Source organism: Trachypithecus francoisi, unplaced genomic scaffold (genome assembly GCF_009764315.1).
Source record: "Trachypithecus francoisi isolate TF-2019V2 unplaced genomic scaffold, Tfra_2.0 Lachesis_group2, whole genome shotgun sequence".
NCBI lineage: Eukaryota > Metazoa > Chordata > Mammalia > Primates > Cercopithecidae > Trachypithecus > Trachypithecus francoisi.
This window is the reverse complement of record NW_022681465.1, coordinates 96,518,697-96,532,992: the sequence shown is the minus strand read 5'-3', so window position 1 is coordinate 96,532,992 and position 14,296 is coordinate 96,518,697. Positions and strand designations below refer to the sequence as shown.

The window sequence follows — 14,296 nt, the reverse complement described above, 5'->3', positions numbered from 1 at the left end:
ACGGGTGGCCTAGACTCACTATAGGCATCTGAAATGGGAATGGTCTTGTGGGTCTGAGCCCTTAACTTGTGCTAACCCTGGGTAGTAACAGAATTGAATTGAATTGTTGGACACCCAGTTAGTGTCCAGAAAGTTGGAGAACTGGCTGTGGGTGTGGAAAAAACCCACACATTGGATGTCAGAAGCGTTATGAGTAGAAACAATTCAGACCATCCTCGTAGGTATGAAGTGGTATCTCATTGTGGTTTTGATTTGCATTTCTTTAATGACTAATGATGTTAAGTATCTTTTCATGTACTTATTGGCCATTTGTATTTCTTCTATGGACAATGTCTATTCAAGCCCTTTGCTCATTTTTTCACTGGGTTTTGTTTTTGTTGTTGAGTTATAGTTGTTCTTTATGTATTCTGGATATTAAGCTCTACCAGAGAGATGATTGCAAATATCTTCTCCCATTCTGTCACTTTTCACTTTCCTGATAATTTTGCACAAAAGTTTTTAATTCTGATGACCATGTTATCAATTTTTTTCTTTCGTTGCTTGTGTTTTTGGTGTCAGATCTAAGAATCCATTGCAAAATCCAAGGTAATGAACATTTACTCCTATGCTTTCTTCTAAGAGCTTTACGGTTTTATATTTTATTTTATTTTTTAGTTAATTTTTACATATGGTCTGAGGTGAGGGGTCCAACTACATTCTTTCCCATGTGGAAAAGTTGTCTCTGTACCATCTGTTGAAAAGACTATTCTTTCCACACTGGATGGACTTAGCACTCTTGCTAAAACTCAGTTCGCTATGTAAGTGTGGGTTTATTTCTGGACTTTCAATTCTATTCCATTGGTCTGTGTGTCTGTTCTGTGTGTCAATCAACTGCTTTGATTGCTTTAGGTTTATGATAAGTTTTAAAATCAAGAAGGGTGAGTCCTCCACCTTTTTTTTTCTTCTACATTGTTTGCTACAAGAACATTTAGATTGCTAGCCGTAAGAACTGTAATTTGCAACACAGTTATTACCTAGGCTTCACTAACTTATTCCCCAATAGAAAAAAAAATCAGTAAGAAACTTTATTTGTACTTTTGCAGTTGATTTGTCCTATCACCTTAGGGTCACTTTGCTTGAAGCAAAGCTAAAATGGGTGTGGGGCAGAGACTGCTACCAGTGTGGTCATTATTGAAGCATTTTATTTATTTTAAATATTCATTTCAATGAGAGGATGAGAGGTATTTGTGTACAAAGCTGGCTTAAGTACATCATCAGGATGTTAAGTGATCATCAGGAGTTTTTTTTGTTTGTTTGTTTGTTTGTTTTTTCTGAGGCAGTTTTACTCTGCTGCCCAGGCTGGAGTGCAGTGGCACAATCTCAGCTCACTGCGACCTCCACCTCCCAGGTTCAAGCGATTCTTGTGCCTTAACCTCCTGAGTAGCTGGAATTACAGGCATATACCACCATGCCCAGTTAATTTTTGTATTTTTAGTAGAGACAGGATTTCCCCATGTTGGCCAGGCTGGTCTTGAACTCCTGTACTCAAGTGATGCACCTGCCTCAGCCTCCGTAAGTGCTGGGATTACGGGCGTGAGCCACCATGCCCAACCTGTGTCATCGGGAGTTCTGATCAAAGAGGCAAGCCAAACCAACCCAGAAAGGTTTCCATTCTGCTACAAACACGTGTAACAATGCAGGAGGGAAAAAGTGTTATGTCAACAGCAACCACAACAACAACAAAAAACCCAACTCAGAAGAATGAAAGGGAAATCCCCAGGTGCTAGACAAGAAAAGGAGCTCGAAGTCAGAGTGGGAAATCTTAGTTGAAAACAGTGGATCCACAGGCCTACTGGGTAGGCATTTAAGAGCTGTGGAGTGATGCTTTCAAGCCCTGGGAATGGCAGTATGGCAAGGGTGGAGCCCCTCACATAAAGTCAGACTCCTTAAAAAGGCTATGAAGCAAGGATTAGAAAAAATTTCACTCACTGAAAGAAGCAAGAATGCATATAGTGTGTTTGAGTTCCCATAAAATAATTAGAAGAAAACGAATAATCGAGAGTTGGCAACCTCAGCTTACACCTTGTAAGTATATCTAGCTATGAAGAGTGAATTTACACTGCTTCCAGTGAGGCAGGAACTATTTTTCCCATGCTAAGAAATTAATGTTAAAAATTGTGCTGATATCAAATCAAATTTAAAAAATTAAGTCCAATTACATGTTGTGATTAATAAAACTACACCTAAAACTAAAAACTACACAGAAATTTTCAAAATAAAAGCATAAGGCAAAAACACATTTGATTGAATATTGCTGATAGTCCACTGTTTTACCTACAAAAATGGCAATTTCATATTACCCAACGAACAATGAACAAAAGAGCACTAGTGGAACTGTTAGCGGTGGCAGGTATCCAAGTTACCTGTGGCGAATCTGTACAGGTCTGTAGCAGCCTCTATTCTTGCCACCTCAGAAGAATTCTACTGAGGGTCATAAGACAGAAAAAGAGACGGAGGCAAGTTTCAGAGCAGGAGTAGATGTTTATTAAAAAGCTTTAAAGCAGGAATGAAAGAAAGGGATATATACTTGGAAGAGGCCCAGGCTGGCACCTCGAGGTCAAGGCCCCATTTAACCTTGAACCTAGCATTTTACATGCTGACTTACTTCCAGCGTCTTGCACCCCTTTCCCTTCATTCTTCCCTTATGCATGGTGCCCTACCTGCGCTTGGGAGGTGAGCATGCACGGTGTGTTTACTGGAGTTGTACACATGTTTACCTGAGGCTTTTTCTTCCCTTTTCTGATGGAATGCCCCTAGAAGGTCATACTTCATTTTTGTCTCTTAATGCGCATGCTCGAGCCCACTTGCCCAGTTCCTGAGATCTTACTGGAAGCTGCTGATTATCAATTTTAGGTATTTTTACCTATTCAGAAACTGCCTCTCCCTGGCACTGGCTGTGACTAATTAACATTTTAGAGAGACAGTGTAACAGCTGCCGGACCATCACTTGATGGTTGCCTGATGTTCCTTTGTGAGTAGGGGAGCCCTCTCCTGCTCCACTCATGCCTGACTAGCTACCTACTTGAGGCAAAAGCACTTCTGGCGATAAGGGGAAACTCAAGAACAATAAACTAAAAAGATAAAGTAATGATCTTGAAAGCATTTACTGTTGTCTCTCTATGTATATATTTATAGCAAAAACCGTATTACAAGGAGAAATTGACAAACCTACCCTAGAGAAAACCTGGTTTATGTTCACAGAGACATGTACAGCTGCTCATTTCAGCATTGTTTATAATAGCAATTGTTGACAAATTAATACTTGTATAATCTTAGGTACTTCTATCAGAAGTTATTAGACAAAAAAAATAAGGTGGAGAAGAGTTGAACAAGCAAACAGATATAGAACCCTTTTCAACAAATAGCAGTATATGGTTGTGTTGTTTAACAACAGGGATACACTGTGAGAAGTGTGTCATTAGGCAATTTCATCTTTGTGTGGACATTATAGATTATACTTTCACACACTTGGATGTATAGTCTACTATACATCTAGGCTGCGTGGTATAGCCTGTTGTTGCTAGGCTATGAACCTGTACAGCGTGTTCCTGTACTGAATAGTGTAGGCAGTTGTAACACAGTGGTAAGTATTTGTGTGTCTAAACATATCTAAACATTGACAAGGAACAGTATTATAATCTTAGGGGACGTGTGTTGTCTATGTGGTCCATCATTGACGTAAACACCATTATGCGGTATGTGACTGTGTTTTTGAAATATTTAACAAATCTTTCCTAAATTTACTACATCCTAGGCCATGAAAGAAGTCTCATCAAATACCAAAGAACTAATATCATACAGATCCCATTCTCTGATAACAGTGTAGTAAATTTAGAGATTGACAATAAACACAAAGCCTGAAAACTCCATATGTTTGGAAGCTAAAAAGAGTGCTTCTGAATGATTCATTTGTTCGGATATCACAGTGAGGAAAACTTGTTCCAATAATATGGCAGACTAGACTAAGAAACAACTAAGAAACTTGTATAAAATGTGCAATACATATTTTAGGTACATTAATATACTAGGAAGAAAATAAAGAATTAAAGAATATTCAAAGGCCAACAACCAAAGAAAAGGAGAAGTTCCAGGAATTAAGCCTTGAGGGTATTTGATTAACCCAAGGCTCTTGAACTTCTATTTTTCATAGGCCGACAGGATGCAGGGGATAAAAGCAAGGCGCAGGGCCCTGCCCAAGCAAAATTGGAACTCTAATTAGGGAGTCTCTGATATAAACCTAGGATTCCCAAAGGACTTCACTCACAAAATAAGAGACAACTAGAAACTACCCCTAGCGTAGACTTGTAGTGAATCATTAGTGGATCGTGAAATGAATTGTTTGGTCACCATTAGCACTGGTTGGTTTAAACACTGAATATAGAAATCCTTCAATTAACTTTTGTTTCAGTTTTTTTGTGTTAGAATGTATTTATGCATGAATGTGTGTGTGAATGCACTTGGTTGCATTATTTTTTACTGTTCTCAGTTGTTAAGAAAACTTAAAAGCTGCTACCCTAAAGAAAACCTAGTACATGTGCAACTGCTTATTTCAACACTGTTGATAATAGAGACATGTACAACTGCTTATTTCAACACTGTTAGCGAACTACTGGAAGCAACCTATGTTTCTATCAATAGTACGATAAATAAATAAATATAATTTTCATACAGTAGAACATTATCAATTAGATAAAATGAGCAAATTACACCTGTTATATTAACATAGATAAATCACAAAATATTGGGTGGCAGGAAAAAATTGCAGGTATAGGTATAATTGAGTTTATTTTTTTCAGAATACACATCACAATATGTTGTTTGGGAATGATGGAGAGCAACTTTAGTGCAGTTGCTTCAGAGGACAAAAAAATTCAATGAGATTGAGAAAGTGTTGCAAAAATTGATATAAGCTCTCCAGCTGTGTGCCTGTGTGTGCACAGGCATGCGAGTGAGCTTTTTCCTCAAATGAATTGAAAGTGAGCATGACAAAATGTTAACATATGGATGATAGGTATTTAGGTATTGGTTATATTATTTTCTGTACTTTCATAGTGTTTGTAATATTTGACTTTCTAAAACATATATGTAAGTGGATAACTGTTGTAGTTTTCTTATAGGGTAGAGTCTTTAGGGAAATGATGCAAGAATTAAACGTTTAGGTATTCTTTAGTAAAGCATATTCGGTTATATTAATGCTTGTGTATTATTATGCCAACTTTAATTAGATGAAAGGTATATAATTCCATGAGTACGTTAGTCAGACTGGGAAAGAAAAGGTATGGCAAAGGAATACAATATAAAATCCCAAGTATGATGGTATTTTTGTATTTACTTAGTTTAGTTAAAGATATTACTGTATTTTTAGAAAGGGAAATAGAATAACTCAATACTTTGAAATCCATAAGAAGTGGTCCCCAAAAATGCTTATTGAATAAGGAGTTCTGATGAAGAAAGGAAAAAGTTCTTTCTCAGTATTGCATTCATGGAAAAGTATAGGAAAAATAACCAAACTACTACCAACTGAATAAAAGTTAAAGCTTTCTACACTATATTATTGAAATTGTAACTTATTAGTTACCATGAGGTGGCAAAACATACAAAAATACATAATGTATCTTTAGTTTTATCATTCACATTTTTTTGTTTGTTTGTTTCACTTAGCTGGTCACCTGACTTTTGAATGCCGCAATTTTCTCCGAGTAGACCCTAAAAGGGACATAGTTTTGGATGTCAGCAGTACAAGTAGTGAAGACAGCGATGAAGAGAATGAAGAACTGAATAAATTGCAGGCATTACAGGAAAAAAGTAAGCAATATTTATTTTTCCATTCTTTAGAAATGTTTGTAAATGTCATATTATATCATGCTTTCCATTACACTTACTAAGATCTCTTTTATAGTTTATGTAAGAGCCACTGCATAGGAAACAGGTTTTAAATACTGTAAGTTTCTTGCCTAAAATTGAACAGCTAAGCAATTACAGATCCAGGGGGCAAGTCTATTTCTGACACACAGCTTATGTTTTTTGTTGTTGTTTTTTCCCCATCACATTAGGATATGTGTCAAATGGCTGAAAAAGTATGATTTAAGATTCGGTTTCTAGTCCTATTTGGCAATTTGTTTTAGCACGTGACTTTCACCAAGTCACTTAACCATCCTGAGGCTCGGCTGCCTTGTGGGATAACACAAAATATTGGATTGTCAAATGATGCTCAGGTAGATCAGCGATGTTAGCCAGTATCAAGCTTCACTAATAATTTCAAGTATACAAGTGATCATGAGGCATAGGCAAAGCAGAGAGTTCTGGGCATGCCAGTACAGCTCCCCAGGTGCTTCCTTTCTACTTCAGAACCCACTCTGATCAATGTTAACAAGAAGTTCCTTTATTACTTCTACCAAAGAAAGTTGATTTGGTCATGAAACATACTCATTTTATGCTTGGGTAGTTACATTTTCCAGGGAGCTACACCCCATAAATCCATAGATTCCAGGTTTGTTTACCATCAGCAATCTCAGTTACATCCTACTAAAAGGATGTAAATAATAATTATATAAATAAGGATTCTGTGGCTAACAGATATCATTTATTTTTTTTCCAGGAGATCTGTTGTTAGTGTGTTTCAGAGAGATTTTTCCAGGTCACTCTCTGTCTTTCCTGGGTACATCCTCCTCTCTCCCTATAGAGAGAGAGTGAATTGCAGACCTATTATTTAATCCTTTCTTTCCCACGTTGTGTATAAAATAGCTCATCCGTGCCGTGGGGTTTTTAGGGATAAAATGTGATGCCATAAATTAAACTACTTTGTAAACTACAAAATGCAATATGGTAAATATCACTCTGAAATAAAATATAACTTGTTTGAATATAATCTTAGACAAGGAATGAGAGTTATAAATTTTAAATTCATTTTAGTTTAGATCATCAATGAACATTAAACAATAAACTTTGTTTTTAATATCAAACTTTCCATATTATGTCCAGTTAAGTGAAGAAGTCAAATGTAAGGTGCTAGAACAAGCTGAAAAGGAAAAAGAGGCAGAGAATCCCAAAGAGGGCAAACAAGAATCCTATTATATATGAGTATATACAGCTTCAGGGTAAAGATAGTTGATTGAATACACACAGTTTTGTTCTCTACTGAAATACCACTAAAATGACAGATGTAGAAAAAAATTTAAAGACATAAACTCACAAGGGCAAAGAAAATGAGTTAGGAGGGAATAGCAGTAAAATTTTGGAAACTGAAAAGCAGATGGGTGATAACTGATTACACTCTTGAAAAAGCCAAATTCTTTAGCAATGTGGAAAGCTGTGAAGTCACCCGATATATATTCTAAAATCCCGTAAAGACATGATAATTAGTATCCTTGGGTGCCTCTGGCTGAATATAAGGCTAAAAACAGGAGGATTGGTTTGAAGTCTGCAGGAGTTAAACCTTCAGTCCCCTTCCCCTCTGAAGTCAGATGACTTCATCACCCCAGCAGACTACTGGAGGTTTATTTTCTAGACAGGGTAAAACATAAGTTCTTTAGACTGGGACACACTAACCATAGCTGAAAACAGGGAGGAAGTTAAAGGCTGAGAACTTTCCAGCCCTTTTCACCTATTTGGTTCCCAGACATATATCACAATTAGTCTAGGAAGTACTTCACTCAAATGAGTCCCAGAAAGAAAATGTCCAAGAACTGAATGACATTAGTTTTACAATTGAAAAGGTTCCACAAGTACCAAACACAGAGCTAAAAATAGACCCACACAAAGGCACACCATTATAAAACTTCATATCACAGGGAACAAGGAAAATATAATCCAGGCTTCCAGGATCAGCGATTAAACAAGTCATCAGTCAAAGATCAGGAGTCAGAATAACTTCACTTCTTTGAAGCAGTCCTGAAAGCTAATAGATGTGGGGAATGCCTTCACATTTTGGAAGGGAAATTATATCAAAGTCAGAATAATATTCTCAACCAAATTATTAGCCAAGTGTGAAAACAGAATAAAGTTGTTTTCAGATATCTTCTTTTTAGGTTGATTTTTATATATGGCATGAGGTGAAGGTACAGTTTTATTCTTTTGTGTGTGCATATACACTTGACCCAAGACCATTTGCTAAAGACATCCTTTTCCCATTGTGTGTTCCTAACACACCTCTTGGTCAGTTCATCATATATGCGTGTGCTTATTCCTGGACTTCCTATTCTGTTCCAGTTATTCTGCTCTCCAGTTCTTTAGAAGAATTCTATTCTTCTAATAGAATTTAGAATTCTATTCTTCCTATTCTGCTCTCCACTTCTTTAGAAGTCTATGTGTCTGTCTTTATGTCAGTACAATACTATTTTAATTACTATAGCTGTGTAATATATTTTGAAATCAAGGAGTATGATGCTTATAGCTTTGTTCTTCTTAAGATTGCTTTGGCTATATGGGGTCTTTTGTGGTTCCATATACAGTTTTGGATTATGTTTTATATTTCTGTCAAAAGAGCCATTGGGATTTTGGTAGGGATTCCATTGAATCCATAGATTGCTTTAGATAATGCAGGCATTTTAACAATATTTTTTCAGTCCATGAACACAGATATTGTCAAATGCTCTTTCTGCATCTACTGAAATATTCATTTGATTTTTAGCCTTCCTTTTCTTAATGTGGTGTATCACATTTATTGATTTGCATATATTGAGCCATCCTTATATCCCATGGATGAATCCCACTTGATCATAGTGGATGATCCTTTTAATGTGCCACTGAGTTTGGTTTGCTAGAATTTTGCTGAAGATTGTTGCATGTATGTTCATCAGCTGTATTGGTCTGTAATTTTATTTTCTTAAGGTACCTTTGTCTGGCTTTGGTATCAGGGTGATGCCAGCCTTATAAAATAAGTCTGGAAGTGATCTCTTCTCTCCAGTTCTTTAGAAGTGCTTTAGAGGAATTGGCTTAATTGCTCTTTAAATGTTTGGTAGGCTTCACCAGCAAAGCCATCTAGTCCTGGGCTTTTCTCTGTTGGGAGGATTACTGACCCAATCTCCTTACTTGTTAATGGTGTGTTCCTATTTTTGATTTCTTCATGATTCATTCCTGATACATTTTATGTTTCAAGGAATGTATTCTTGTAAGTTATCCAACTTGTTGGCATATAAATGTTCCTTGTATTCTCTTATATAGTTATATATTTATATAACACCCCTTTAATATTTCTGTGACATCACTTATACTCTTTTTTCAGTTCTAATTTTGACCCTCTGTTTTTTTTTCAGTTAGTCTAAAGATATGTCAGTTTTATCTTTTTATTAAAAAACGCTTAGTTTCTTTGAGCTTTTATGTTGTTTTTCAAGTCTCTATTTCAGTTATTGTGGTTTTTTTTTGTTTGTTCTAGTTTCTTAAAGGTATAATGTTTGGTTGTGTTTTTTCGAGATCCTTCTTTTTTTTTTTTTTTTTTTTGACAGTATGAACCACCTCACTTGGCCCTCTTCTTTCTTAATAAAATCATTTATCATATAAATTTCCCTTTTAGTACTGCTTTTGCTGAATCCCATAAATTGTGGTGTGTTGTAATTTCATTTATCTCAAGATTGTTTTTTAATTTCTCTTTTGATTTCTTCTTTGACCCAATAGTTGGTCAGGTGTGTGTGGTTTAATTTCTACATTTTTGTGAATTTTCCAGTTTTTCTTTCATTACTGATTTACATTTTCATACGATTGTGGTCAGAAAAGATACTCAATATGATTCCAGTCTTCTTAAATTTGTGAAGACTTATTTTGTCGCCTAACATGCTCTGTTCTGGAGAATGTTCTGTGTGCTTGGAAAGAATGTATTCTGCTGGTGTTGGATACCATATTCTGTATATTTTGTTTTCATTAGAACCAGTTTCTCTATAAAACCTAGAAAGTAAACTCCTTATCCATCACTGCTAAGTGGAAGAGGAAATTATTCCCATAGCTACTGTTTTATTTCCTTAGTTCCTCATGACTTTTTTGGGACATGTTTGCAGTAGTTAGTCTGAAATTATTATAACTCCAAAAAAAAAAAAAAGAGAGAGAGACAGCTACTAAAAGGACAGCTAAAGTGACAATTTTAATGTCAGACCAAGTAGATTTCAAAGCAAAGAATGCCAGCAATAAAGAGGTTTTTTCCTAATTATAAAAGAGTCATTTGGTCAAGAGAACATAAAAATTCTAGGTGTTGGCCTGGCATGGTGGCTCACGCCTGTAATCCCAGCACTTTGGGAGGCCGAGGTGGGCAGATCACCTGAGGTCAAGAGTTCGAGACCAGCCTGGTCAACATGGCGAAACCCCATCTCTACTAAAAATACAAAGAATTAGCCGGGCATGGTGGCATGTGCCTGTAATCCCAGCTACTTAGGAGGCTCAGGCAGGAGAATCACTTGAGCCAGGGAGGCAGAGGTTGCAGTGAGCCAAGGTCATGCCACTGTATTCCAGCCTGAGCAACAGAGTGAGATTCTGTCTCAAAAAATATATATATATTCTGTTTATGCACCTAATAACAAATATCTGAAACAAATCTTGGTATAACCATAAATAAAAATTCTTATGGATAGACAAATTTGCAATTATAGCCATAGATCTCAACACCTTTCTCATTGACTAATGGCACAAGTAGACAGTAAATCTGTGAGGATATGGAAGACTTGAGTAACACTATCAACCAACTTGACCCATTTAATATTTATGCAACACCTCACCCAACAGCAAAATACACTTTTTTGTTGTTGTTTTTGTTTTGTTTTGTTTTTAAGTGCACCTATCAAGATAGACCTGATACTGGGCCATAGCAGAAAGCTACTTAGAAAATTCCCAAGTGTTTATAATTTAACATAATTGTAAATAGTCTATTGGGTCAACAAAAAAAAGAGCAAAAGAGAATTAGAAGGTGATTTTAACTGAATGAAAATAAAAACACATTTGTGGTATACCTCCAAAGAAGTACTTAGAGACAAGCTTATACCTATATTAGAAAAAAAGAAGAAATGTCTCAAATCTATGACTTCAACTTCCACCTTAACAAACTAGAAGAAAGAACAAATTAAACCCACAGTAAGCAGAAGAAAGGGAATAATAAAGATCAGAGGTGAATAAATGAAATGGAAAACAAGACTACAGAAAATCAACAAAACCAAAAACTGGTTATTTGAGAAGGTCCATAAACTGAAAAATCACTATCCAAACTAATGAGATTTTAAAAAGAGAAAAGCATATATTACTGATAACCAGAAATGAGAGAATTGATAACACTACAGATCATATGGATATAAAACGGAGAACAGAATAATTTAAAGAACTTTATGCCAATAAATTGGATAACTTAGATAAAATGGACAAATTACTTGAAAGATACAAACCAGCAAAAGTTTGAATAACAAATCTAAAATGTGAAGAGTACCCCTGCATCTCTTAAGTTAAATGTTTAGTTTAAAAACTTCAGGCCGGGCGCGGTGGCTCACGTCCCAGCACTTTGGGAGGCCGAGACGGGTGGATCACGAGGTCAAGAGATCGAGACCATCCTGGGTAACACGGTGAAACCCCGTCTCTACTAAAAAAAATACAAAAAACTAGCCGGGCAAGGTGGCAAGTGCCTGTAGTCCCAGCTACTCGGGAGGCTGAGGCAGGAGAATGGCATAAACCCGGGAGGCGGAGCTTGCAGTGAGCTGAGATCCGACCACTGCACCCCAGCCTGGGCGACAGAGCGAGACTCCGTCTCAAAAATAAATAAACAAATAAATAAAAATAAAAACTTCAACAAACTTCATGCCCAGTGGCTTCTCTTACAAGAAAACATTTAAAGGAGAAATAATAGAATTTGTATACAAAATCTTTTTAAAAATTGAAGGGAGGAGAGTATTTCTCAACTCAATTTATAAGACCAGCATTACCCTGATAACAAAACCAGATTAAGATATTAAAAGAAAAGAAAGTTAGAGACTTATTAATACAGATGCAAAAATTCTTAAGAGAATTTTAGCAAATTGAATCTAGCAGTATATAAAAAGTATATCATGACTAAGTTGGTTTTATTTCAGGAATACATTTGTTTTATATTCAGAAGTCAGTGTAATTCATGATATTTAAGAGACTAAAAACAACCTATATTATTGTTACAATATTTTAAGAAAAATTATTCAGCAAGTCCATCATATACTTCTGATAAAAAATTCTGAGCCAATTAGAAATAGAAGAGAACTTTATTAACTTCATACAAAATCTATAAAAAACCAAAATGTTACATCATACTTAATGATAAAAGACTGAAGTCTTTCCATAACATAAGAAACAAGGCAAATATGTCCACTCATACCACTTCTACTCAACATTCTGCTGGAGATTCTAGCCACTGCAATATGGTATGAAAAATAAAGGCATCCAGATTTCAGGAAAGAGTTTAAAACTGCCTTTTTTTTGCAGATAGAATGATCATCTATGTAGAACTATCTACCAAATCTATCAAAAAAGCTTCTAGAACTAATAACTGAGTTTAGCAAAGTTGCAAGACACAAGATCAGTTAGCAGAAATCAGTTGTATTTCTGTACACTGGCAATGAACAATCAGAAGTTAAAATTTTATAGATATCTTTTACAATAGCATAAAAAATGAAATACTAAGAATGTAAATCTGACAAAAGATATGCAAGACTGAAATGTATTTTACAAAATATTGTTGAGGGAAGTTAAAGAAATAAAGATACGCTATATTCATTGAGTGGAAGTTTCAATTTTAAAAGAAATGTCACTTCTCCCCAGGCAGATCTATAAATTCAAAGCAATCACAGTCAAAATTCCAGCAGGCCATTTGAGAAACTGACAAGCCAAGCAAGACCTTATCTCTAAAAATAAAAATAAAAAAAATTGACAAGCCAATTGGAAATATAAAGAACCTAGAAAAGCCAAAACACTTTCAAAAGGATTAGTAAAATTGAAAAACTAACACAACCTAATTTCAAGATTTATTCTAAAGCCACAGGTAATCATGAAAGTGTAGTATCGATGTAAAGATAGATCAATGGAACAGAATAGACCCATGCATATGTGATAATTGATTTTTTAATCGAAATTTTTATTTTGAGAATATTGTAGATGAACATGTAGCTGTAAGAAATCACACAGAGACCCCTTTTGTTTGTCCCTTCCCTGGTTTCCCTCAATGGTAACGTCTTCGAAAATTAAATTTCAAAGCAGGATAATGTCTTTAATACAGTCTACACAGAACATTTCCATCACCACCACGACCATTCATACTGTCTTTTGATACCTATATCCATTTCTCTCTTGCCCTCACCACCTTCCTAACCCTGTAAACCAAAACTTTGCTCTCTGTTTTTATAATAGTCATTTCAATAATGTTTTGTAAATAGAATCTTACAGTATGTAATCCTTTCTGATGGGCTTTTTTCACTAATTATAATTCTCTACAGACTGACTTAGGTTGTTGCATATATCGATAGTTCGTTATTTTTTATTTCTGAATAGTAGTGTATGTTATGGATATACTACAGTTTAAGTATTTATCCACTGGATTGTCAGTTTGGGGTTATTATTAATAAAACTGCTATAAACAGGATTTGGGTGAATATAACTCTTTATTTCTATGAGACATATGCCCCAGAGTAAAATTGCCGGGTTGTTATGGTAGTTGTATGTTTCGTTTCCTAATAAACTGTCAAACTCTACAGTGGCTGTACCATTTTACGTCCCTACGAGAAACGTATGAGTGACCAGCATTTGATTTTGTCACTAGCGTTTTTGTGCTTAGCATTCTAACACATGTGTAGTTATAGCCCATTGTGGTTGTATTTACATTTTTCTAATGGCTAATGATGTTATGCATCTTTTCATTACTGTTGAATGTTGAGTTCTGAACATATATATCTGTGTGTGTGTATATATATGTGGGTACATGTGTATATTTTGTATGTTCTTTATACATGTTGATATTCTTTTTTTTTTTTTTTTTATACTTTAAGTTCTAGGGTACATGTGCATAACGTGCAGGTTTGTTACATATGTATACTTATGCCATGTTGGTGTGCTGCACCCATCAACTCGTCAGCACCCATCATTCATCATTTATATCAGGTATAACTCCCCAATGCAATCCCTCCCTCCTCCCCCCTCCCCATGATAGGCCCCAGTGTGTGATGTTCCCCTTCCCCAGTCCAAGTGATCTCATTGTTCAGTTCCCACCTATGAGTGAGAACATGCGGTGTTTGGTTTTCTGTTCTTGTGATAGTTTGCTAAGAATGATGGT

The 14,296-nt window shown here is 35.6% G+C and overlaps 1 protein-coding gene across 1 annotated transcript in view; it reads left to right on the top strand.

Moving 5' to 3' along the window:
* Positions 1-14,296, top strand: part of SREK1IP1 (SREK1 interacting protein 1) — a 52,029-nt gene that overhangs the window by 21,408 nt on the left and 16,325 nt on the right. Inside the window, exon 3 of the mRNA XM_033179688.1 lies at positions 5,701-5,844. Coding sequence (XP_033035579.1) covers positions 5,701-5,844 — 144 coding nt within the window. The remainder of the gene's footprint in view (positions 1-5,700; positions 5,845-14,296) is intronic.